This window comes from Drosophila ananassae, chromosome 3R, assembly GCF_017639315.1.
Source record: "Drosophila ananassae strain 14024-0371.13 chromosome 3R, ASM1763931v2, whole genome shotgun sequence".
Taxonomy (NCBI): domain Eukaryota; kingdom Metazoa; phylum Arthropoda; class Insecta; order Diptera; family Drosophilidae; genus Drosophila; species Drosophila ananassae.
This window is the reverse complement of record NC_057930.1, coordinates 13379210-13406294: the sequence shown is the minus strand read 5'-3', so window position 1 is coordinate 13406294 and position 27085 is coordinate 13379210. Positions and strand designations below refer to the sequence as shown.

At 40.6% G+C, this 27085-nt stretch overlaps 1 protein-coding gene and 2 long non-coding RNA genes across 11 annotated transcripts in view; 1 reads left to right on the top strand and 2 right to left on the bottom strand.

The window, feature by feature from the left end:
• Positions 1 to 27085, bottom strand: part of LOC26514672 — a 66210-nt gene that overhangs the window by 24855 nt on the left and 14270 nt on the right. For 5 of the 8 annotated variants that reach the window (XR_004311108.1, XR_004311105.1, XR_006507471.1 and 2 more), the window contains one exon: positions 18860 to 19929. This is a non-coding gene — a long non-coding RNA (uncharacterized LOC26514672). Of the gene's footprint in view, positions 1 to 18859; positions 19930 to 27085 lie in introns of those variants that run through there. The other 3 variants (XR_004311106.2, XR_004311107.1, XR_004311102.1) reach the window with 2 other exon arrangements.
• LOC123257418 lies at positions 10333 to 12508 on the bottom strand. Its single transcript, XR_006507472.1, has 2 exons — positions 12408 to 12508; positions 10333 to 12199 (listed from the first exon to the last, which is right to left on the bottom strand). It is a non-coding gene; the product is annotated as an uncharacterized LOC123257418 (long non-coding RNA).
• Positions 12509 to 25506, top strand: LOC6498657 (protein Wnt-6). Of its 2 annotated transcripts, none has more exons than XM_001963225.4 (4): positions 12509 to 14221; positions 22957 to 23180; positions 24188 to 24699; positions 24801 to 25506. In XM_001963225.4, the coding sequence occupies exons 1-4, from the start codon at positions 14160 to 14162 to the stop codon at positions 25260 to 25262; spliced, it is 1260 nt and encodes a 419-aa protein (XP_001963261.2). In that variant the 5' UTR covers positions 12509 to 14159; the 3' UTR covers positions 25263 to 25506. The 2 variants fall into 2 exon arrangements, with proteins under 2 accessions (XP_001963261.2, XP_044572338.1); XM_044716403.1 differs by lacking the exon at positions 12509 to 14221 and adding an exon at positions 21874 to 22455.

The window sequence follows — 27085 nt, the reverse complement described above, 5'->3', positions numbered from 1 at the left end:
TCTTCTCAGTGTGTGCACCTTGATTGTGAGAAAGATAGCAGCTTCGGGGGGCAGTCGAGGGGGAGAGCAGAAAATACACCCTCAAAAATGAATCATAAAATATATATATATTAAATATTTTAACAAAGAAAAACTTCCAAAGAAAGAGTATTCAGAATAAAATTTGGTACGATCTTGTAAATAGTTGGACCTAAGAATAATATTGAATTAGTAATGTGGTCAGTTTATAAAAAATTAAATTAATAATAAATCTAAAATCTTCATCCATTTTTTTCACTGTGTATAAAACAAACAATGAGAAGGCCGCAGGAATTCTTTTGCAGAGATTAAGACCGGGCGAAAGGCGAGGGGTCGGTCCTCGAACAGGTGCTGAGCAAATGGCAAACTATGCCACAAGGTATTGAGGCAATTAGTGCTCAACTAATTGATTTAAGGCATTTCCTCTCTGTCTCCATGGAAAACTATGGAGTGCGGAGTGCGGACTCCGGAGGACCTGGATGGCAGAGATTCACCACATCCACATCCACATCCCCAGCAACAAGAAACGATTTCCGCATGAGACAAAAGTCGTCTCCTTGTCTCCGGTGGAGAACGTCTTCGGCAGGAATCTTTGGCATTTTGGACATCGCTTTATCGCTATCCCCCACTAGCCTCATCTTGCTCTCTCTTTTCCACTAGCATACAACTATCTCTTTCTCTGGGGAGGCAATTAAAATCTGCACTCCTCACTGATCGCAACAATTTCTGGTTAAATAAATGGAACGAACAGCCTTCGACAAGAAGCATATCTCTAAGCTAGAGAGCTCCTGCTCTGGACCTGTTGAATCTGTTGAATCAGAATCTGAATCTGAAGCCGAAGTTGAAGTTGATTCTCAAGCTGGAACCGAATCTGGATCTCATCCTGCGGCTCCATCTCCATTTCCATGGCCTCCTCGCACTGAAAGTATTTAGTTTCAATTTGTTGCTTTGTTAGTGCGTGTTCTGAGATTTTTCATCTCGAGGATTTTTTTCTTTCGATTTTGTGATAAAGATGACAGCGTGACTAGTTGATGTTTTAGAAAATTGGATTATAAATTCGAGGCTTGATAAGAAAATTGTGGTCATGACAATTAAAAATATTGTAATTCTTGCCACAACTAAGACTCACTGACCCATCAATTAAGAAAACTCTAGTATATTTAACTCGTGTCACGCTTTCTTCTTTTGGCCATGAGGAGAACCTGCTCTGAAGCTCCTTGCGTCGCCTTGCTCCTTTGGCAACCCACAATACTGATTAATTTTTGCGCTATTTACACGCTCGTTGGCCCGTTGTGCCTCGGAGAGTGGCTGTAGTTGCTGCAACTTGCAACTAAAAGCTACAGAAACTACAGCAACTGCTGCAACGCTGCAGCTTTAATTTTGCGAAATTAGTCACGCGATTTTTATGTACTCGCCAAACGGGAGGAGATACCCGAGGAGGCACTGAAAGTGGAGCAGGAGGAGGCATTCGGGCTAACTAGTCGAGCTCCAGTCAGATGACAAATGATTTTATTAGCTTAGTTGAGTTAATCAATGTTGATGGTATTTATTAATTATGTTGTGGGCCTGTGTTTGCCGCACCGACTCTTGGGGCTCGGGTTATTCGATCTCACATGACGATCGATGGGAGGAAGGAAGTGGCCGACGACATGCAGCTATGCGGTGGATGTGGATGCCCTCTTCGATCTGGTTTTATTTTTCTAGGGACGGAGGAGGAGTCTGGAGCGATATGGCTGGACGAGGCATCCACATCTTGGGGCTTGGCCTCTGCAAATATTGGAGGCGCAACGAATCCGTATGCCAAATTCAAGGCAAAGTCAAATTACACGCGCCGGCCAAATTGAGTTCAATAATAAGCATGAAGACCAGGTACAAAGACTGGACCTCAGTCATCGTCACGAAACGTCTTCATTCGCCTTGGTTGGGTGAAAAGGGATAGATAGAGAGAGCTACACTAAGAGAAAACTGTTGGTCTTACTTGCTATAACTATTCAATAAATTCTGAAGGATCCTGAAGGATAAAGGTAATGGTTATTGAACCAAACTCTTTTATAAAAAGTGATCCATGTATTAAAGTTTAAATATTTTATTTAACCATTTTTTTAAATGCATAAAAAAGACCTCCGGATGCGCTTGGCACTCTTCTTATAGCTTAAGCGACTGCACCCGATAGTAGTCATCAAAATACACAGACAGACACTCGAAGCCGAAGATATCCAAGCAAAGTGCCCCGAGTCCAGAAGGGAAGGCTCTCCAAATCGGAATCCCTGGGCTGAAGTGGAATGGACTGGACTGTCCCTGGCTTGGCATGGACTGGGACTGGACTGGGCTGGACTGGACGGATTTAACTCCCAGGTAGCCGGGGCAAGTCACGGGTGGGCGCACATGCAAAAGTTCAGCGCCTCGGATTTTTGTGATCCTCCGATCCGGGGATACCTTGCCATGGCAATTTAACACACTTTGGCGCGTGAATTAAGGCCAATTTGGGAATTAAGTAATCTGGCTTGGACTCTGTTGGCCCTCATCTGGCGTTGCGTGATGAGCTGGCCCCGAAAGTTTATTAGTGACACTTTGCAGATTGCGAATTTATACTGGCCCTATGCTGGGGCTTAAATCGATTAATGAATGAGCTCTTACATATACATAAAGGGACTTGAGATTCCTCATTTTAAGAAAAAATTTGTACAGATCTTAAAGGAATGTTTTTCCTGTCTTACCCCTTTGAAATAATTTTCTATAAGCCACAATCCCTTAAAACCATCATATTTCTACTATAGCCCTGTCATCAGCTTCCTGTTACCAATCCCATAACTCCCAAGACTTTCATGTCAAGGTCAGAACGCAAATACAAATGACTTCATCCTCGAAATGCGATTGACAAAATGCAACAAGAGCGAGCCGATCATGACGATGATGGCCGAAAAAAAACGTTAAGATTCTGTTAATGAGAAATGTCGGTTGTCGGTTGTCGGTTTTGGTTGCAACTTCAAGAAGTCGGGGCTTGATGGCTGTCAGGCTAAAGCTCATTTCGCTAATCGCATCAATAAAGCTTATCAAGCTCACCAGAAGGCAGAGCCGGAGCCCCCGAGCAGGCAAATTAAATGCCCTCAAATCTCGCGACGTCGTCGCAAAATGCGCTTAAGCGTGTTGATCGATAAATTGGCACAGATCGCTGCGGATCGAGAAGCCCCTTGGATCTTCGATCCCCAAACCCCACCTATGCCAAGTCCGACCCGTGAATATTTCCAGACAAAACGCACACAAAACACGAATGAAGTCATTTCGCCAAAGTCGCTTTGTCAACCGATTTCGCGTGTAGTTCGAGGCTTAAGCCGACAGTGGATCGCCCTAGCCGGCCGGAGAACCAGTTTCAGGTCCTTCCTCTCAACCCCCTCGAATCCTATCCAGGGTTTCCAGGGTCCAGGTCCGAGAGCCCTTTATTTTCTGTCGCTCACACCGCCGCGGACAGCTGAGCGACACTAATGCCTCCTGGCAGTCGCCCTGCACAAATTAGCAAAAATGTCGAACTGCCGGTTTGGTTTTTGAACTTTATTTCAATACTCTTTCAAAAGGTATACAAATTATGTTGATAGGTTTTTTTCATTTTGTATTAGGCAACGATCATAAACCACCAAATCTTAACGACGTATTTTTCTGAGCAAATAATGGTATAACTTCATTGGGATTACTTTTCTATAGTAACTATAGGGACCTTAATACATACTCCTAACCATACTAGAGAATTCAAATAGTCTGTCTGCCAAACTAAACTTTTCTTCCCATCCTTTATTTTTTGCCAAATTGAATTTCTGGCTATCTCTGGGCGATCGCTTATGATCGCGCTTATATTTCTATGATTCAGCAGCCAGATTGGTAGCCGTCCATCCATCTATCTATCTAGCCAATCTACCCGATCTATTCAAGCATTCAGAGTCTGGCTTTATTTTCCATCAGTCCCTCAAACATCGCTTTTTTGCCTTTTGTCTGCGGTTTTATTTTTGTTTTGTTTGTGGTTTGGTTTTGGCCGCATCATAATATTTTTGCGCATGGCAGATCTAATCTTTGTCCAAAAAAAAATTTAAGGGTTCCGGCGTGCGCATATTTCGACATTTTTATGGGGAAAATATTGTAACCCAATCTGGTTTGGACGCACCACAGAAACCTCTCATTGCATTTTGTCCTAACGTTGACATCTTGTGGTCAGCATCGCTCTCGATATATCTTCTCCAATCACTCCAAATTGGCACTGACAAATGCATTTGGCATATGGATCGACAAATAAGGTATAGTGACAGAAATATTTAAAGGTATATTCGATTTTGGTCGCAGGGAAAAAGGGAAGAAATTAGGATAAAAATTATTAAATTTAGTTGATTGCATGAGTAGTTTTTCTAACTTTTTGCCTTATAAGGTCTTTCCAAAAAAGTATTATTGTAATCAGCAACTATTTAAACATACAGCTTAATGTATTATACATTTTTTTTAATTCTCTCAATCAAGTTATCAATTCTTGTTTTAATTAAAAATCAAACTTGTATCTGATTTTAGATTCTGTACTATAAATATCATGAACATCATATTGACTATCTTATCAATGTTTTATTGGCCACATCTTCCCCATTGAGTTTTCATCCGATGATTCAGAGCAACAATCATTGATGACTCATCTGGATTCTGTTTCAAGAATTCGATTCATGAAATTCGATGTTTAGTTGGAGAAACCCTCCACGTGCCCTTGAATTTCTCGGAGTCTGACTAATACTTCCTTCCGCTGGGGCCACAACTCACAGCTGTAACTAATTGGTGAGGTGATCAGGAGGAGGGGCAGTTATGCCCAAATATACATTTCTGATGTTGTTTTTTTTTTTCAGGTAATATAGAGCGGCAAGCACACGCTTCCAAAGCGGCATTCAAAGGGGCCGCAAACACATGTAAAACTCAAATGGCAACATGCCACACGCACCAAACGATGGAGCTGGACTTGGGTCCGGAATGAGTAGCTTTAGAGCTCCGGTGGATCTGCTGCTGGGTTGGGGGACGACGCTGACCAAAAAAGGCAAAAGACCGACAAACGATGATCTGAACTCAGACCGCAAAGCCGCAACAGAAGCTCGAACAAATATATATATATTTTCATGTTTTTTCTTCATTTTTTGGTAATAGCTTGTTTCACCGGGTTTCTGCTATTGTTGCCGTGCTGACGTTTAGTCATAAAATATTCCATTTTATTTTATATCTTATAGCTGTATCTTTTTTTGTTCTTTTCTGTTTTGGCTGCTTGTATGTGAAACAATTTTTCACACAACCTTCAATTCGACGATCCATAGGGGCATGGCTATTTTGTTTCCGGAGCACACCTTGCGTGTGGTCTCTTAATTTGCCTGATGCCCCGATGGCCCAGCAGCGATTGAATCCCAAAGAGCCGCCGAATCGTTGAATCAAATGAAACTCAATTAAGCCGCCTCCGTTAGACAAAACGCCGCGTGTCAAAACAAACGTTTTTTATGGTTTATTTCGTCTTTTTTCTGGGAGCACAATTTGTTCAGCAAGGAAAGGGATGCACTTGGAGAAAAGATTTGTGAGGATCATTCAGGGTTATCTAATTATGAAAAATATTGTCTAAAAAGTAAAAATGTAAGATACATAAGATACATAAGTATCTTTAAGAATATGAATTGATCAACATTTTTTAAAGGTCCATGTACTTTCTAAATTCTAAATTCTATATTTTATTTTATTTCTATAATTATAATTCTTAATATAGAATTAAATAAAAAATTATTTTAAAACTCCTTAAAATTTTTTTCTAGGTGATCTAAAAACTTTGCCTATGAATCGGCAACCATTTTCATTTCCATTTCGTTTTCGATTTCAGTCGAAATAGAGAGAGAGACCCAGTCAGTATAGTAACTTCGGCTGGCTGTGGGGCCTTTGATGTCATAATTCATGTATATTAACTCATAAATAAACGAATGCAACTTTATGCCACAGTTCACCCCGAACTCTGGCTGAAACTTCAACTCCTTCAGTCCGATGTCCAGCCGTTTGTCTGCAACTCTGTCTGGGGTTTCTGTTTCTCTTCTTTATTTTTACTTTTTTTTTCGAATCGTTTCGGGATCGGCGGGAGTCTTCTAGCCGGGGCTTTTGGTATTTAGTGCACTTAATCTACGCCAGAAAGTACCAACTAAGCGAGATAAATAGCTGCAAAATAAACTAAGTCAGTGCAATGGAGCGCCATTCTGGCAGCTTAGGGATGGGTTTCGTTTTGGACATTGGGAGACGTTGGGAATGATGGCCTTTGGGGAATGGGTTTATGCTTGGATTGGGTTGGGGATTGGGATTGGGATTGGGAGATTCCTGTGTTGTCCCAGGTTACAGTGAAAATGGCTATAAAATCGGCACGACTTTTCAATAAATGTTGACAACACAGCGGAGCCACAACGCAATGCGCCAAGTTTTATGATATCCTGAAGGAAGTGAAATATGATATTATGAATCGCCCGCTCAGACAGTTGGGACAGTTTGTTTTTTTTTTCTCTGCTGCTTTTTTTCTGGTCTTTTCCAGTTCAGATTCAGTGGAGGAGTTTGTGTAGTTGAGGCTACTTGAACCCCCTTTTATCTTGTGGTTGTGGAAACCTGTTGCCATCGCTGTCGCCGATGTTGTGTATTATGAGTTTGCGGTTTGTCATGTTAAAGTTAAATGCATGCAGCACATGCCCTGCATTCAGCTCTGAGTGCCATTGACAGCCCGCAAAAACAAAAACAAAAACAATAACAAGAACAAATACAAAAAAAATAAGAAAAATAAATAAATAAAAGCAACAACGACGACAGGCTGATGTCGTTGCCTCAAGGCAGTTGTTGTTTTTCTGTCGCTTCTGCTTAATCAGGTTAAAAATTGTTGAGTAATTACCGATGTAACAAAATCTCTAAAACATAGTAAAAAGGGTTGACAAGTGAAACGCGATACTTGCTGTTTTTTTTTCCCTCTTTCCAATAGGCAATCAGAGGGAGATTAGGTCTTGGAAAACATCAACAAAAAGTTAATAGCAATTTTGGCTAAATGTAGGGTGTCTTAACTGTTCAATTTCTCCAGAATACCAACAATATAAATCTCTCAAATTTAATTAGCGAGAAACCATCAAAAGAAAAGAACTCTCAGTTCATCAACCGAAACCATAAAAATTTGCCAAAATAATAAACGCCAGTTAATCATAAAAAACCTTTTGTTAACCCGGACTTTCTTTTCATCAGCCTGCTTCTCAAGAATTTGCAATTAGTTTGTGTGAATCACTGGATTCTTCGTTCATATGTACCTACAACATCCAACCCGGCGTATAAGCAATATTACGTATACGTATTTTGTTTTTTACCAAAACACGCGTCCGCCATAAACTCACATGGCGTATACGTAATATCATTGGAAAACGCACACAAAACCGCATTTTCAATAGTATGCAAATAAGATATATACAATAAATTTGTTAACAATTACTAAGCTGAAAAAATTTCTATAAATTTTCATACACATTGTTGGTGTGGTTGTTGTTGTTTGAAATCTTCCATTGAAATTCAATTGGCCAATTGGCCATGCAACAAGACCACGAGCCATAATAAATTCCAATTTTAATGAACTTCGGTGCATAAATATTAAAATAAATTTCGGCATTGGCCGAAACCAAACTAACAGCCAAACTAATGCTGCATAAACAAACCGTTAACAATAATTATAATTGCCCATTTTGTCGATCACAATTTGTGGCCGGATCGGGCAGGAAGAGCTCTGGATATCTGGTCGAGACCAAAGAAATTAATGGGCTGACAAAACACAAACAGAGCTGCAGCAATTGGCGCCGAAATCGAAAAATCAGGAAATACCCAGAAAATTTCGGAAACTCTTCTATTATATTAATAAATTTTTAAAGAGTTTTAAAATGTTTTCATTCTATTTGTATTAAATAAAATCCTGGAAAGTTGAATGCCAATTAGGATGCTTTAAAAGTATCTCTTCTTGCCGTGACAGGTAAAGTTTTATTAATTTTATGCTCATCGTCGCCGTGGTGGGTGCAAAAACGTAATTTGTTTTAATTTGTTTAATCGCTTAATCCGCAACGGACAGGCGGCCAGGTCGAAAACCAGTTTAGGAAATTATGCAGTTTGGGATGCGAGCAGATACCCGGTGGTCCTTCGGCAAGGTTTCTCTTTGTTTTTGATCGAACCGCTCTCGGCATCAGTCCAACACTAAGGCCAATTTATGATGAGCCCAAAAACCGAAACGCTCGCTCTGGATGTGGCTTAATTAAGCTTTGGCACTTAATTTTTTCGCTGTTTTGGTAGGATAGTGGGCTAATTTATGTCGGCCAGTAAAAATCATGTAGAAATCCATTTTCATAGAGATTGAACTTGGAAACTTTTTGGGGAGAGCTTAGGGCGGAGAGGTATATACATACAGAACACGGAATGTGAGTGAGCAGCTGACAAAATGGGCATAAATCTCTTTTAGTGCTCGGCCGCTTCTGATGCTGACTGTCCATTTCAACACGCCTGTCAACACACACACAAACAAAGCACAAGCACACTCACACTCACAGATACTCGAACCAGCCAAAGATACTCAGATACTCTCAGATACTTCTTCGGGGGCTGGATAGTAAATCAACTGAATCGCTCGTAAAAAATCCAAGCAGTTGACTTGAAATATATTATTATTTTTTTTTTTTGTTGGGTTTTTGTGCGTATTTTTTTTAATTTTTTAAGCAACAATGGGTGGTAAAAATGGTAAATAAATAATAATAAAAGCTCGAAATAATTTATAAACTAAATCTTTGTGGCTTTTGCTTACGACTCTGGGTGGAAGAATCATTTCCTGTGGCCGAGCACTCAGCACTTTCTACGTTAATTACGACTAAAACAAAAAACTAAAACAAAACCGGCTAAAAAAAAAATCCAATTAAATTAATAAAATTTTATGACCGCCGTGTGTCGGCGCACACAATAAAAACAATTGAATTATGAAGAGAACATTGCGTAAAAATGAATTCGAGGCAGAGTATTAACATTTTTCACTGTTTGTGATTGTTTTTGTTGCTGGTGGTGCTGCCGCTCATGTTGTGGGGCTACTTTGTTGTTTCGATTTTATGCGTTTTTAATTACAAGCCCAAAAACTGAGGCCCAGATACTGTATCCAACCAGAAAACAAAACACAAAAAACCACTAAAGAACAGTGAGAACGAGAGGAAAACAAAGGGAGAGATCTCGGGCCTAAATAAAGAGTTCGAACGACTTCGAATAATTAAAGTATTAAGTCTAAAAAATGAATACGCAATTAGCAATTCTGTTTCACAATCCCCCACTTATTGATCACCATATGTTCCAATTTTTTCAAAGATTGAAACTGATTGAAGATTCAAACTTCTATGGATTTTAATTATGGGTTTTCAATTTCGATTTAACTCGAATTTTATTTACGCCCTTGTTTATTATTCTTTTTGGTCGAACTCACAGTAGCCACTGTGGTGCATCAAAGAGTGCTCTAATTCCCCCAATGCTCGATTCCCAATGCCCAATGCCATTTTCCAATTACGTTAATAGCTCATAACATGACGTTTTTGTTTGTTGTTCTTCGCTTCGGACTCTTTAAAGCCAAAAGCCTTTTCAGTTTGAAGAGAATCAGAGAAGAGCTTTTGTGGCACAATACGGGAATTGTTTCCCCGAATCGGTCATTCGGTCGAACAATACCAAACAATCGATGAATGTAGCGCCCTCCTTCCTGACAGCAGCCCACAATCGACCTACAGAAGAATATACAAATTTGATGTTTGTAGATCTCTCTGTTCTATATAGTGGCATATTTTTCAGCTGACTTTGGGCTTCTTCTTCACAAGAATAACGATCGGAGGGCACTTAAAAGAATTGTTACTGCTGCTGAGGCAGCTTCTGTTTTTTTTTTTTAGGTTTTCTGGGGGGCCATAAAGTTTTTATGATCACCCATTGATAGTGCGAGATGTTTCTACGGGGGCCAAGCGCCCTCTCGTTCTCCATCTTCCCCTACCCATCCACCAGCCACCCACTCTTCCAATTTGCAGGTAAATCAGGTGAAAATCAAGAATTTGACAGTTGATCGAAGACAAATGCAGTTTTGCTATGAGTAAGGCCTTTGTCTCAGAAACCCAGCCTTGCCGTTTCTACATTGTTTATAGGATTTCGAAAGTGTTTGGCATCCATTAATCATTGCCCTGGAAGTACGTCGGACTTTACCTCTTGTTCCGTTTTTTATTGTTTTTTAAGCAACTGAGACACATAGGAGCTTTCCGTCAGTGTCTATTTTCTTTTAGTAGACATAGGCACTGTAAAAAAACCTATAGCAGCTTAGTACCATATAATTCGAACTTAAAGAAATCTAAATTAGGCCCTCTACTTTGTTTTCCGCAGTGTGGTTTTCGCATTTTGTTTATTTGTTGAATCAGACCCGTCAAAAGCTGAAAAAAATACATCTCCAACTGCACGTCAAAGTTGGTAAAATGTGTTAACACAGTCTGATAAGTCCGGGCCACTAAATGCTCCATGTCTGAGACTTAAGCGCAAACATTTTGACAACTTGTGAACTTTAGACTGACAACTCGCCCCACTGCCCCACTGGTACGAGGGGCCTTTCTTTCCATCCCAGCCCACTGGTATCATAAACCATAAACCAAAACATCTTCCCCGCCCTCAACAATTAAGGAACAATCACAAAATGCTGCCGAAATCTTCGAGATGCTGGAAAAAAATAAAACTTTGAGGTTTATAAACAAACAAAAAAAGCGCCAAACAGCTGAAGCATCATCTTGGAAAGTAGATATTACAATAATAAGACAACGATTAGCCCATATTCGAGCAAAGATCTTAAGCCATATATTTCATAGAGCTGCCCTACAAAACGATATGATCTTGTAAAAAATTAAGGGATTTTATTCGAAGAGGGAAGCTATAAAAGTTTGGAGTTTCAAATTAAAGTTTTTTGGCATGACAAGCTTAGTAATTGTTTACAAAAATCTAAAAAATTTAGACAAACAGGAACCAACCACCTGACAACAAGATATATTTAGTAAATATTAAAAATCCTAAGGAGGATGTGGGCTACGTGAATATAAACAAGCAAACAAAATATAAATATATCATAATATATGAATAAGCATTAAAATAAACAGTGGGATGCCAACAAGCTTAATATTATTTTATTTTGATTCTTAAAAAAATTAACTTCTAATTATTAAATTTAAAAATTTTAAGCCCATCAAAGACAAACCAACTCCCAAGATCAAATATAGGACAGAGGGGTCTTTCAGAATAAAGTTATCTCTTAGAAACCAGCAGCACAAGATTAGCACGACATATTGCCAAGATTTTTTGATCACTCTTGACTTGGCTCTAAGCTTTTGGTAGCAGCTACCGCTTCTCTCTTGGCCCTGTGAAATCAGCTTTTATGGTATTTGAAAATGATTAGCCGCCCAGATACGAACAAGTGTCTGGGAGATGTACACGAAGTGTATGCAAACTCTGACACTTGGACAGTGGAGCACAAAGTATTAAAATTTAACCATTTATTTAAAAATATTTTCAACCACTTCCAGGTGTTCTAAAATTTTTTTTTTGTTTTTGCTTGTTTTGGGTTTTATGTTACCTGAGCCCGTGGCCTAGCCCAACAACAGGAAAGCCACAGGCCAAAGACAGAGTCGCTAACCTTTATGATTTTTTTTCTTTAGTTTTTTGTTATCTTCCAAGATGTACACGAAAAAAAGATGACAAGTTTGTCGCATGTAAACAATTTGTGGCAGTGTGCGGGCGGAGGAAGAAACTGAAAGGAGTTTGGGGGGCGTGGTGGGGATCGGATCGGAGAGTAATGTCACTAGAACGGAAATCAAGAGAAGCAGGTAACCGTAACAGCTTGACAGAGCCCATACTGACGGTCAAAAGTCTGTGGCTAAGGTTTGTTGGAGAATTTTATATCATGTTAAAAATGAGTATTTTTAAAAAATATTTAAGAAAAAATTTATTAAAACCATTATATTAGAAATTAAAAATAAAAATGGATGTTTGCTTTTATTCACTGAAAAAATATAGCATACTTATTGGCGTATTGTCATCCTTTGCCATTTTAAAACTTTCCTGCTATTTCATTGTTATTTATTTTCAAATATTTCTATAATGAAACCATGAAGATATTATAAAGTATTATAAATAATTAATTTTAATAATATTTTTAAAAATTTGAAGACCCAAATTTCAGTTTATTTGCAGAATAATAGGGCTCACTGTGCCGGCACATATTAGCCGTCGAAAACTGAGGCACATCCAACACAATCTACAGATACATTAGAAAATATCTCAAAAATCAACACAAAAACTACAGAGTCGACATCGACGCCGGCAGCGACGCGTCGCCAGTTGGGGCAGCAGCGACAGCAACAGCGAGTCAGCTGAGGCAGTGCGGCGTTAGAAGAAGATCTGATTCAGAACCGAACTGAAAACACATTATTTTGAGTGGCCGAGAAACGCGCATGAGTGAAATAAATTTTCACGCTTTCAAACAGAGCGTCAGAGCAGAGCAGAGCAAAGGCAGCAGAAAAGCAGAGCAAAAGCAAAAGCGGCATCTGAGGAAGAGACTTTTCGACGGCGACGTATCACAAAATCAGAAACGATCCGACAACCGACCGACAACCCACAACAACCGACAACACCGACCGTCCATTCATAGTGTATGTTGTTGTTGTTGTTTCTTTCTATACAGTATATAGTTTTTGTTGTTGATGTTGTTGTGGTGTGGTGGGGCCGGGTCGTCGAGAGATTCCCCATGCGATCCCCCACAAAAACGATCCGCAAATCAGTCGAAAGTCAGAGCCCGAGCTGTTCGAAAATCGAACAGAAAATCGGTGGTGGTAGTGCTGCGGCCGATCGTCGAGAGTTTTTCGCGAGAGTGAAAATAGGTGGAAAATCCCGCAATATTATCGGATCTCAGATCATTCAGATCGAAACGAACGGTCAAAGTGAGTGCTTCGATACATATCTCCTCATCGATTCAATATCTGTTTCTCAACATGGGAAAAACGGGCCCGAAGGATGCGCCCCATCAGCCTTCTCCGCAACAGAGAACAAAATTAACAAAAATTTAAAAACAAAACAAAAAATACGATATATCAAAAAAGGAGTAGAAGCTAAAAATATATATATATATTCAGCCAAAAAGCCAAAAAAAAAGGGCAAAAAAGTGCAGACAAAAGGTTCAGAGAGTCGCGCGACTTCTTCGGTTTTCGGTCTGGGATTCTGATTAAAGCGCGCGTTTAATTTCATTTTTTACGCTACTCCCTGGTTATCCCTGTATCGCCCTGTATCCCCGAATATACCCATAACCCTCCAGTATATTCCCAACTCCACCCTTGGCCAGACTTTTGATTCGCTGTTCGCTGGCTTTTATATTTTTTGTGGCCCAAACGTCGACCTGGACTCGGAGACTTGGACTTGGACTTGGACTTGGGCCTTTGGAACTTTTTGTTTGTTTCGTTCGCCGCCTGTTCCTGTGCCCTGTCCTGTACCCAGTGCCTGTTGTGTGTTTCTTCTTGTGGCTTGAATCTCAAAACTTGGCCGACTGGCTGCTGGCCATAATATTCCTTTTTAAACGCTGCTCAGTACGCCGGCAGCTTTCTCCGTGTGCGTACGAATCTTACGCAGACTCCACAAAAAAAACACCACACACAATAAATTGTGAGAGAAAAACTTTAAACAAAAAGGAGATCGATCGGTGATCATGTCGCCCGGGATTCCGCCACCAACCGCCAACTTCCCCCCAAAATGAGAAAAATATATAAAAAAAAAACCAAAATCCACTCAGCTCGAGCCGCTTGATTAATTCGCACACGTCAACGGTATTCAAATAAGCATCTCGTGTACTCATCGTGGCCGCAATAAAAAGCGCTTTAACTTTAACTACCTGCCAAAAAAAAAAAAATTAAGAGCAAGCATCAACAAAAACAAAAAACAATAAAATAAAATAAAAACCCCTATATTATAATACTCATTTTGGTTTAAAAAACAAAACACAAAAATTCCACCAGCTCAGCGGGCCAGAATTTGGTTTGTTGCCGCTGCATTTGGCTTCAATCGATATGCGTTTACTTATGGTAATTGCAATTTTAATATTCGCAATGCCAATGACTGGATTCGGATGGTAAGTGATACCATTTACTACTAGATACTAAATACTAAATTACCAACTCTATATTAAGTCATCTGGGTTTATCTTAGCCAACTTGGCCAACAAAGTCGCTTCGTTTTGGCAATTCGTTCTGCACTCGTTGGGATTGCAATTTATGTTCAGATTTCAATGCCAAAAAACCCATTACCACCCGCTCGGAGGCCTCTGCCGTGCTTAGCATCTGTGTTCTTGTCAAATCGCATCAATTTACGAGATAGAGATTGGCATAACAGCTTCCGGTACAGTGGACCGACCGGTGGCACATTCAAAAATAAAAAAGTGCAAGCCCCCACCCAAAAATAAATGCACACACGATGCCGCTGGTAGTGAGTCAAAGCCAAACACGACGATCTAAATGGTCAAAATGCAAATGTAGAACCAAATCTGAGCCAATCGAGCGTGGCCAGCACAGGGGGACCTTCAAAATGTGACGTTTGATTTAGATTTAATTACATGGCAACTTTTCGACTCTCTTACACTTTTTTTGTTTTTATATTTTGGTGAGCTTGGGGGGCTTGCCAAAAAAATTGTGGCCAAAATAAATAGCCAAGAAGGAGCCAAAAACCAAATGACACTTGGAGCAATTTATGCGCGAAATTACAGGCGAAAAGGCGTCCCCCGAGATGAATAAATAAATAAACAAACCGAGGAGGACAAACATCAAATAGAAAGAAGAGTTCGGGGGAAACAGAGACATTTTCTTACACATAAGTTATGCAGTTTGCCAAAATATTTGCCAGCAAAGTGGCATCAATGAATTCGCCCCAAAGAGGATGCTTCTCTCTTATTTATTTGCCAAAAGGTAGAAATATTGTCGCTGTCAACGGCAACGAAAGCTGAAATTTTACAGGGCATCCACATAGTGGTGGTGCAGGTGTGATGAGGGCGGGTGGTGCATGTGTAAGGGTAGTCAAAGGAGGGGAAAGTGGGTGTGGGCGTCGCGTGGCGTAGACTGCATGACGATTTTGTGGGTGCAATTTTTATTTTATTTTCGATTTTATTTTTTTTGATTTTATTTCTGCATCAATTTAATTTGAGTTCTGTGCAACTGGGCGCGTCAGCAAAAACCGAAGGTGGACACCTGCATAATGAAAAGGGGGTTCTCAAAAATAGAGGTGGACGGACAGCTCTCCATGCCGACGTCGCGACGTTGCATTGCCAATTCAATTGCCACTTTTTCACAATAAATTAATTAAATAATTAAAGCTCAAGTTCAGAGCTCTTTTGATGTCGAACGTCGAATGTTGAACGAGCTGCGGATATATAGTAGGTAGTATGTGTCGAATGTGCGTAGACGGCTGAAAAAAGAGATGTGCCACTTTCTACGCTTCATCTGTGCCACTCAAGGGCGGCTGGGGCACACAAAGAAATGTGCAACAAATAATGGCTGAATAAAAGACCAAATTGATGACAGCCAGCAGGCCATGAAGGATGACAGATGAACGAGGTAATCAAAAGGTGTTAAGCTCATTATCCCATAGCTAAAAACCGAAAATTTCCCCTCTTAAATAGCCCTAAAAAATATAAATAGAACCCAATAAGTTTACAATAAATTCATTTTATTAGTTATCGTCAGCGGATCTGCTCAATTTGCAGTTTACAATGGGTTCGGAATTCGCTCGGAAATATATGTATTATATATCCAAAATCCAGACCGGAGGTTTACAGCCCCCATACAATCGGTATTTGTTTGTGTGCGAATTTCGTTGCGAAAATTCGCTGGCAAAGTGCACTAAATCAAACGGTCGTTGTGTGAGCGATTGAGATCATAATCAATGGGCAATGGGCCTGGCCAGGCCGGGGCAGTCCAGACCAGAGATGAGTAGAATTCTACTCGAATTGTGGGTAGATGTTCCGTTAAATGAATGAAAATTCCAGAGGGGATGGGGGAGGCAGCAATTACAGAGAAACTTACAACAAATTGCCGTCGATCGGAGCTGAAATTTAGTGCTGATGTGTCTGGAATTTAATTAAAAACATTCGATGAAGATCTCGCAATTTATGAGAAGATCAGCCAGTAGCTTGGTTTTTTCCCTCGATTCGTCATTAACCCTACGAAATGAGCTCATTTCCGTTGGCAGAAAATCATTTGACATTTGCAGGCGACTTCCTGCTTTTCGATTCTAATTTGATTTGGCAATTGCATTTTACATTTTCATTTCATTCATTGAAAATCGGTTCATTCAGTTGCGCTTGATTTTACGTTTTCTTTTTTGGCACTCTCAGCATGTGAAATGGTAATTAATGCCAGGCTGGGGCATTAATGGGTTAAGGCAAGCCAGGGGGCGGAGGTAATCGAGGGTGAGATCTGTGGTGTGGCGTGGTGGCCAAGTGGCCACTTAGTCTCAAGCTGTGCTGGCTCCACAGTCGGTGGTTGCATCAACACAACATTGCTCATACGCCCCGTGCAACCGTAACACCACATCGTGATTATCTTTTGCAGCAAAATTTGGCACACTTTATGTGCATGAGCCAGTAGCAACAAACACCCCCAACAACTAGCAATAAAAGCAAAAAAGCAACTTAATAATTATGTTCAACTAACGAGCAGACAAAACTCGGCCAATTGCCAAAATCCAATGCAGATGAGTTGATTATGAGCAAAATAACAAACAAACACACAGAACACAAAAAAGTCAGAATCTCTGACACAATTCACTCGACATTAACGAGATTCTCTGGGTCTTCGTCTCTAGAGAAAGTTCACCTTGTTTCGCTTATTTTTGTGGTTCACGTTCAAGTTCCTCCCAAAGTAGCCAATAGTCGTGCCTGCAAATCTTTTAATTAAAAGTCATGCCATTTGTTTATTTTGTTAATTTGTCGCTTTCCCCCATGTCACATTGACGAATGTGTCTGTCTTCAGTCTTTAGACTGTCTACTAACTGTTGGCTGCATCATTATTAAATTGGATGACGAAACAAAAGAACGAGAACGGGCCAAAAGAGAACGGGTCAAGTTGGAGGACAGTTAAACAGGTAGAACAGGGACAGGGCCAGGCCATGATGTCTGTCAAACAAATTGTCGAGCAAGAGCCCCAGGAATATATTCTTGTCATCTTATTTTGAAAGGAAACGAGGCTGAGAAGGTGGCCCAAGTAGAAAAAGGAAATGCGTTTAAGAAAAATGTATTAGAAACTGAATGATAATACCCAGATACTTCAAAAAATTATCTCCAGATTCTATCCAATTATTACCCTCATATGAAAATATTTTTCCGGGCATAAAATGTCGTTGAAGTGAAAAGCCCCGAGGAATCCTTTGCCAACTGCCTGCCCAATTCCCCCTTCTTACAACCGCGATTCATCGTGATTAAGCACAGTTTTGCCATCCTGACATGAACATGACCATGTCCGTGGAACGATGATCATTCCCTAAGCCCGGCTACGCCTATTTGAGCCATAATTAAGTTAAACGTTGTCGCAATTTGCGCACCTCGAAAGTCACCAACCGACTTGGCCGGGAGATTGATGTCGGCTTTGTTGGTTGGAGTTTGGCTTGGAGAAGTCACAGGCACTTAAGGCTAAAGTTGAAGTCGTGCCCTGCCCACTGGGACCGAAGGAGGCGGAGGCTTGTTAACGGAATGACAAAGCCAGGCTAAGAAAACGCTCATAGTAAATATGCCTGAATTATTAGCCGGCGTTTTTGTCGCGCCAATTGGACATGGACATGCCTGGGAAACATTTCAAAAACATAAAACTTCAGCTTTTAGCCCTTAGGAAACGCTAAAACAAAAGAACTTTTTGGGTAATGAGGACCTATGAGTTCCATTCAGAAAACTTTACAAAAAATATAATTAATAATTTGATCTCAGATTTTGATGCAAAATGAAGAAGAGTCGATCTAAAAATCGAAAAAGATATAGCCCTCGCAAGGGATCATATTGCACTTTCCACATTTTGAAGGGAATAGCCCAGAAAATGTGACGAAAAATCTAAAAAATATTTTGCTCTTAGGTTTTGATGCAAATCGATGGAGAATTGATCTACAAATCGATTAAGGTATTCCGCTCAAGAATCGGGTGGAAATTGGCCAAGATATAGCCCTCGCAGGGGGTAATATTGTCCCCCACATGTACTTTCCACATTTTGAAGGGGATGGCCCAGAAAAAGTGACGAAAAATCTAAAAAATATTTTGTTCTTAGTTTTTGATGCAGATCGATGGAGAATTGATCTACAAATCGATTAAGGTATTCCGCTCAAGAATCGGGTGGAAATTGGCCAAGATATAGCCCTCGCAGGGGGTCATATTGTCCCCCACATGTACTTTCCACATTTTGAAGGGGATGGCCCAGAAAATGTGACGAAAAATCTAAAAAATATTTTGTTCTTAGTTTTTGAAGCAGATCGATGGAGAATTGATCTACAAATCGATTAAGGTATTCCGCTCAAGAATCGGGTGGAAATTGGCCAAGATATAGCCCTCGCAGGGGGTCATATTGTCCCCCACATGTACTTTCCACATTTTGAAGGGGATGGCCCAGAAAAAGTGACGAAAAATCAAAAAAATATTTTGTTCTTAGTTTTTGATGCAGATCGATGGAGAATCGATCTACAAATCGATTAAGGTATTCCGTTCAAGAATCGGATGGAAATTGGCCAAGATATACCCATATATGTGGCCATTAGTGCCATTTCTTCACATTTTCGTAATTTAAAAAAAGACTCCACTGAATTTTTAAAGGATATGATGAATTTATAAGTAGTGGCGCCCGAGTGAAGCCAACGCGCTAATATGCTAATTGTCAAACGACAAACACTCCGCCCCCGTTCGTGCCCCAAAAAAGGTGCCAAAAATCAGCAGGCGGCGCCCACACACGATGCCGCACCCAGGAGATCAGTTCCGAACTTCTCGTCATGTCAACACCTTTTCGGTGTTTCTTATTTGTTTACTTGCTGGTGTGTTTCTGTATTATTATTTAAATTTTTTTGCTGCCAGTAGCTGGCTGGGGGGAACCTAATCGATTGTCAATGCTGCCGCCCACATCAAACGGCGAGATCGTCTCTTTGGAAAAATTCGTGTGCACAAGAGATCAGCACTTGCGCTGAGGCATTCTGTAGACAAATATTTGAGCGCGTAAATGAAACTGACCAGCCACAACAGCACTTGACTTTCAGGCAGTTTCAGAGTCGCAGCCTGGCGACCAATCCAATGGCCATTCATTCACTTGTCAACGCTTTGTTTAAATACTTTGCAACTCGCATGTTGACAAGTGGTTTAAGTCGTTGATTTGTTTGCACTGGCCACACCGGGGTGGGGCAGGCTGGCAGGTGGGGAGGGGTTAGAGTATCTGCAACCTGGACAGGCAACTCACAAAAGTGAGTCAATCAAATGAAAACATGCATTTACATACAAAAGACTCGAGAGAGGAAAACTAAATAACCAAAGGTGAACGTTCATTAAAAATAGTTGGAACTAAAATTGTAAATAAAAAACACTTTCATTTGTTATTAAATGGCCTTACTACTCGATGGATATATTTTATAAACATTTTTCCAACTTACCCACTTAAATCCTTGCTTTTAATTTCTGAAAAGACTAAAGCTTATTCTAAAAACTACTCTACGCATATATGATCTCCTTTTAAGAATATTTTAGTGAAAGCATTTAAAGAATATTTAATAAAATATACTTCCCAACATCATTGAATAATTCCTTGAAGAATCCGCGAATCCTTAAAGAATCTGAAACGAAATTAATAAGAAAATTTTTTTTATTATCCTTAAGTCATAGACCTTTCGCCTACATATCTAGTATGTCCATTTTTTTGGGAGGCTACCAAAAATGAAACCCAACCGGACACTTTGATCAATGCCAAAGCACCGGAGTAAGAGAAAGATACATTTCGGGGCGATAGAGAGGGAAAGGAGTCACTGAAAATCCATTGAGGCCTATAACGACACCCATACCAGGGCAAACAAAACCGAAAAAAAAGAAAACACACAGATACTGGGAGTTGGTTGTGTGAAAGCAAAATAAAGATACGTTGGCAAGTGTGGCCTCAAACTGGATGGATGCACTGAGAATAAATGGATTAAATAATATAAATTAAAAATTATACATTTAAAGACCAAGTCAACCAAGATCTTAAGAATTATATAAAAAACTGAGATAGATCTTTATCCGCATATCAAGAAATAGACATTAAACTATGCATATATTTGTTGGCTGTGTATTGTGGGAATGGTATGGGATGGGTAGAGGGACCTGAGAGACCTGAAGTTGCTGGCTGGCTCCTTTTTTTGATGTTTGCCGACAACCTCGCTGCCGACGTTGCCGCTCGCGTCTCTGTCTCTGTCGCTGCTGCTGCTGGCTGCCAAGCAAACTTCAGTTCAACTTCAAAAACCAAAAAGTGTCGAACGATCGGTTGCTCCACTCTCTGTGCGGCTATTTTCCGCTTAACAAAAATCATCTCTTTTTGTTGTGCTTCTTGTAGCTATTTGTGTTTGTTGTTGTTGCTGTTTTTGTTGTTGTTGTTGGTGGTGGCAACTTGTGCGGTTGAAAGGTGTTTGAGTTCTTTAGATCTCTCCAGTCATCAACGCAACGCAGCCCAGACGTCATCATCATCAAAGCAGCAACACACCAAGAGGAACTAACAGCAACACACAGCATCAGCAACAGCAACAGCAACAGCAACATCTAGGGTAACAGCAGCAACATCTCCAGATAGCAATGAAGATCGCTCCGATCGGAGATGAAGATGATCATTTTGATTTGAACTTCAATTGTTTTCACTTTGTCTATCATTTGGAAGTTTGTGTTTGGCGGTCTTTGGAGTTAATATTTTTGTTAAGCACTTGTGCGTGCCTGTGTTTGGCTCTATTTGTTATTTGGATTTTTCATTTTGTAGCTATTAAGTTGTCATAATCTCCTTGAGTTTCAATGAGTGCGTGTGCATTGTATATTTATATATTTGTATATGTATGTATATCTTGGGCACAGCCAGGTGGCAAAAGCAACCCAGGTGGGCACCGATAATGGGAATCTGAAGCGATTCAAGTGTTTTATCTACTGCCGTCTGGAAAGTGGGACTTTTGAGAAATTTGGGCCACTAGATTGGGTTATATGAATTGGGTTAAATGCTGGGAAAGTGCAGGGATTCTCAGGATTTGAATAAGATAGTTGATGTTTTCATTTTAAGAATCATGTTTGTATGTTCCCCCATTTTTGCCCCAAAAGACTTCATCCATGGCTTCTGTTTGAAAATTTCGACACTAAATTCTAGATTATATATCTGAGACAACAAATCGAAGCTATATATCATCTCAGTTATTAGCATATTTGTCGGCTTAACTTCCACTTATGAGTGGATGGCGCCATCGATGGCGTAAATCATTCCACGCGCAAGTTCATTTAAAGTAGTCTTATTTATTTACTTATTTATGCTGCTTAGCTGAACTGTCTGCGTTTATTTGCATAGAATGCCAAAAGTGCAGAAAACCAGAATGAAAACAAAAACATCCAAGAGATGAACTCAATTTTTTATGCAATTTTTTGCGTGTGTTCTATTTGGATTTGGTTATTTTTTGCCAATGCGGCGTATACGTAATGTCGACGCTGAAAAGGTCCTCAGGCTTTGTTTATTGTTTCAGAGCTAAAGCGTTGGCAAAATTAAAATTAAAAAAAAAAAGAGGAAAGAAAATTATCAATAAAATTTCACTCACACACACACACCCAGATTTTGCAATTTTCGATCCAATCGATGCAATTTTCGTTTTCATTTTGAATGCCATTTGCCGGCTGCTGGTGCAGCGTTAAAATTTAATTTAGGTGGAAAATTAATAATTACCCAACAATGTGGGTGCAGTTGAGCATACACACACTATATATCTGTGAGTATATACTATATTTCTATTCGGATATTTGTACGGATATTGGAGAGTTCTCGGATGGAGGGGTACGTATGTGTCAGCATTTGAGAGGCGGCGGTGGCGGCGGCGGCCACTACTGGAAATTGTTTCTGGGGGTAGTAGTGCTAGTGTTGCCTGCCTGGCTTGCCTGCCTTTTTGCCTTTGGCGCTGATTTATGTTTTTCCATTTCAGATTTATGACTTTTTAATAGCTCAATTGTTGTTGCTGTTGCGCTAGGTTTTTCGCCTTTTTTCACATTGCACATTCGCGTGAAATTTACTTTAGCTGTTCGTGAACTTTGCGCCGATTTCCAGTTGTGTGTGGAAAGTGCTTCTCGGATGGTTTATGCTCGAGATCAGGGTAAATAACGCATTTAATAGGGCCTGCTGTTGCCTTTTTTTTTTTTGCTCTCAGTCACTGATTGATCGATTTGTCCATCACACATAGCTTCCAGCGAATTGCGATTGGTATTTCTATTTGCAGAAAACTATAAAAAGTGACTGGAACTCTCCGTTGAGTCAGTCTAAAAATAAAAGCAATCACGGCCAAACTTCGGGGCACTTCAAAAATTATTCATCGATGACAAAGTAAAGTGCTATCTGATAAATGCCTTTGGGGTCTTCAAGACAAACCCTTCAAGGAAAACAAAAAGTTGGTCATCGATACTCCAAAATGGTTGACTTATCGGTTATGACGTTTGGGGCAATACCATGACTATAATATAGAATTAAGGAGTGCCTACTTCGTTGAAAGTATTAGTAATACCTTTTTGAAAGGCCTCACTCATTATTGGATGTTTAAGTTCGGTTTAATACTAGGAAACTATTTTATAGATTAATCTAACGTGTTTTCTTATTCCAGGGCCGAGGGCACCAACATCCTTCTCGATCCAAACCTTATGTGCAAAAAGACACGTCGCCTGCGCGGCAAGTTGGCCGAAATCTGCCGCCAAGACTCGGCCCTCTTGAAAGAGATCATCATAAATGGCATCAACCTGGGCTTCCGCGAATGCGAATTTCAATTCCGCAATCGCCGCTGGAATTGCACTGTTCTACGCAAGAGCATGAGGAAAATCTTAATGCGAGGTAAGTAGGTTTTCATCTCAGACCGAAAACTATTAGGTATGGAGATCTCTTTATTATTCAGGCACAGCCCCTGTCGACACTTTCTGAGTCACTGAGCAGCGGAGGGGGGACAAAAAAAAAACCAGAAAAGTGAAGATGGTATCGCGTTTTAGCTGCCTAATTACAACTCATCGTTGCACGCCCCTTTATTTTTGTACTTTTTTTTTGACTGTCATGGACAAGGCTCTGCAGACCGCACCATCCATCAAGTTGCATAATAAAAATGCAGCGACCCGCGCTGATGAATAGCGCCTGAAATGAGCCTACAAAGCTGTCAATTTTAATAAATTATTGCACAGGAAAGCGGGCTGTCGTACTGGCTGTTGGCTGAGTATCTCCTTGATCCTCGATCTCAGCACTTAATGACAACAATGCGCAAACAAAACACATACCAAATTGTGTGTGTGCCATAAATTCCACGGGCGTAACCACCGAAATTCCTCCTTGGCCGGATTAAGGCCTCGCCCTGTCAACCTGTCAAGCAAAAATAAAATAAATCCGCCGAAGAAGTCCCTCATGTAACACTCCACTTTTTGGGGTGGCTCGAAACATATCACCTGTCTGAAAAGAATAACTAAAGCTATATTAACAGCTTATATGCAAATTGAAACCCTGGCGATTACAATTACGATTCGGATTTTGATTTCGCTTTCATTAAACGTGACTGTCTGTCCGGCACTTGGGTGTTTGGCTTTTCTGATTTGCATAGAGTGGTGTGCCGATCGTCGTCGTCATTGTCGATTGGTGTGATCGCCAATCGAACAAGCCATAAATCATTTTGTCGCCGGCTCTGACAAATTAAAATCAATCAGGCGACACGTGCTGACAAGGCTAATGATTGAAGATTGATTGAACAGGGGGTAATTGGTTAGGTTAGTTATAAATACATTAGTTAGACCCTCCTTAAATTGGTAGAAAATGAAATTATATGCAGATGTAGAACTTTATTTTCCTTCTCTGATTTGTAGACTCCCGGGAAACGGGTTTCGTAAACGCAGTCACAGCCGCCGGAGTTACCTACGCGGTTACCAAGGCCTGCACCATGGGCACATTGGTGGAATGCTCCTGCGACAAGGCTCACATGCGGAGGAATGGGGGTCAGTTCCAAATGGTCACTGCGGAAACGGCAGGAGCCGCACTGGATCGCCAGCAACAGGCTTCCATGTTGCGACAACAGTTGCCTTCGGCCCTGAACCGCGAGGGAAACAACACCAGCAATGCCAGCATGACGGAACTAGGTCCTTTGGCAGGACGACGCAATAATGGACGGAACGGAAGAAGACCCGGAGGCAGGAAAGGACGTCGCAAGTTCTGGGACAACATAAAATTCCCGGAGGGAGAGTGGGAGTGGGGCGGATGCAGTGACAATGTGAACTTTGGCCTCCGGCACTCCAGGGTATTCCTCGACGCCAAACAAAGGCAGAGGCGCAGCGATTTGGGGACGCTGGTCAAGTTGCACAACAACAATGCAGGCAGATTGGTGAGTAAAATTATTAATACTCTAAACTTTTAAAATTACATAAGAAGAAAGTAACTAGCCCCTAACCCATTATTACCCTTCACTTTCGAATATCCCTACAGGCAATTCGGGATGCCATGCGACTGGAGTGCAAGTGCCACGGCCTCTCCGGCTCATGCACCGTGAAAACCTGCTGGCTGAAGATGCCCCCCTTCCGGGAGGTGGCCGCCCGACTGAGGGACCGCTACGACAGTGCCCGGAAGGTGACGCTGCGCAATGATGGCGATAGTTTCATGCCGGAAAACCCGCACGCAAGGCCGCCGAACAAATACCAGCTGGTGTATGCCGACGAATCGCCGGACTTTTGCAGTCCCAACCCCAAAACGGGAGCTCTGGGCACCCAGGATCGAGAGTGCAACATCACCAGCACCGGATCCGATAGCTGTGACCGCTTGTGTTGCAATCGGGGGCACCGACATCGGACCGTCGAGGAGCAGACCAACTGCAAGTGCGTCTTCAAGTGGTGTTGCGAGGTGACCTGCGAAAAGTGCCTGGAGCATCGGGAGGTCAACACCTGCCTGTGAACAGGTGTCTTCCCCCGACATTTCACCATTATCATTTGTATTATTATTTAATTCGGTTTAGTCAGGAAGAGAATTTTGAAAGCTTTCCATTTCGCGTGATAGAAAACATACACAAACACACACCCATATACAGAAAACATTTGGCTGCTTAAGTATTATTATTCTAATTATAACTAACAGTATCTCTAATAATTTAGTTAGTTGTAAATAAAAAACACATCGATTCATGTAAGCTTTGTAAATAGTTGTAATAAAAACTAAAAATAAATCGAGTTTATAACTATCTGATCCAGTAGTCCTCTGGGAAGAAGGCACGTAAGTATTAGAAACAATTGTCAGCCAATTAATAGCCAACAAAATTCAATTTGAATTAACAAGATTGGCTACAACAAAATTTAATACAAAACGGAAATGTATCTCAAATCGATTCGCCTATTGATTGAAATCTGCATAAATGATTAAACGTAAATTAATGAAGACAACAAAACGAGACAGCCACAATGAAATCGATTGATCGGCTAAAACAAGTTTCCCAGTTTCATTCAAGTGTATCCATCTATTATTTTGGGTATAGTCATTCCGCTGACTTTCCCATAAATTAACACAATTTTATTGTTGTCGACACGAGATAAAAATCAATAGAAATTTGCCTAAACAGCACAAAACTAAAAAACTGAACAATAGAAAAATGCAAAACGCATTTTGGACAGAATTCAAATTGATTTGCCCATTGTGCATAAATAACGATCGATCTTGGGATGAATAAATTAAGAATTCAAAACGATATATCACTAAATGCATGTAATTAAATGAATATCAAATACTGTTTTGATGTTGGTTCGTGAGCAACGGAAGCAAAATATATAAATTATAATGGCCGATTATCATTGGAATAAAGTTCATTAGAATTATAAATGGGTAGATTTTAGACTAGGTGGATGAAAGGAAATATTTATGAATAAAAGTTATAGTTTTAGTCTTCAAATAAAAAATGTTATCAACATTTTACAGAAACCACTGAACCCCAAAAGTCTTATCCAACATTAAGACCAAATTCCAAAGCATTTTCCTACTTGGCTCTTATTGGAGATTCTTTTATTTGGTTTATTATTTTGGGGCTGACGAGAAGACAAGCCCATCCCGGCGATAAGATACTTCTTTTTAAGCCACAGCAGCTCTCCAACAGCTCCAACAACTAATTAACAATCGCATTCATTTTATTTATCGTACAAATGCAAACCGCTTGACTTCCAAAAATAAAAACAAAAATAAAATAAAACCAAAAACTGTATCTGCATGCATTTATAAAGCCTGTGATGTGGATACGGGATTGGGGATTGGACTTAAGATTGGGATTCGGATTGGAATCTTCTTCTTGGCCGCTGCTGCTGCTTCTTTGGTTCACTTGACTGAACAAAATGTATGGCCAAGAGAGATATATGTGCCCTGGGATATCATCGCTTCTTCACCGCTTACGGCTCACGGCCCGGCGTCCGCGTTGTTTTTCCAGATTCCAGTGGCTTTATCTTGGGCGCGTTAATGAGATTTGCTTGTATCTGAAGCCATTCGGTAGATGCGTATCAGTGGATTTCAATTAATTGTGGCGACGCTTATTAGTCATCCATCTAACAAACTAAACACGCGGCTGGCCTGGCGCTACCTTCAACCTGGCTTGATGATGCTCCACCTCCACCTCCACCTCCACCTCCACCTCCACCTCCTCCTTCTACTCTCCTACTCCTCTATTTTTTCTAGAGTGCCATTGACCTCGGCCTGACCTTGGATTATGTGTGGTGGTGGTGGTGGTAGAGATCCCGAAGGGG

Coding starts and splice junctions, on each gene's coding strand:
- LOC6498657 (XM_001963225.4), top strand. CDS start 14,160: ATGCGTTTACTTATGGTAATTGCAATTTTAATATTCGCAATGCCAATG. Junction 14,222..22,956: donor CCAATGACTGGATTCGGATG/GTAAGTGATACC, acceptor TTCTTATTCCAG/GGCCGAGGGCACCAACATCC. Junction 23,181..24,187: donor GAGGAAAATCTTAATGCGAG/GTAAGTAGGTTT, acceptor TCTGATTTGTAG/ACTCCCGGGAAACGGGTTTC.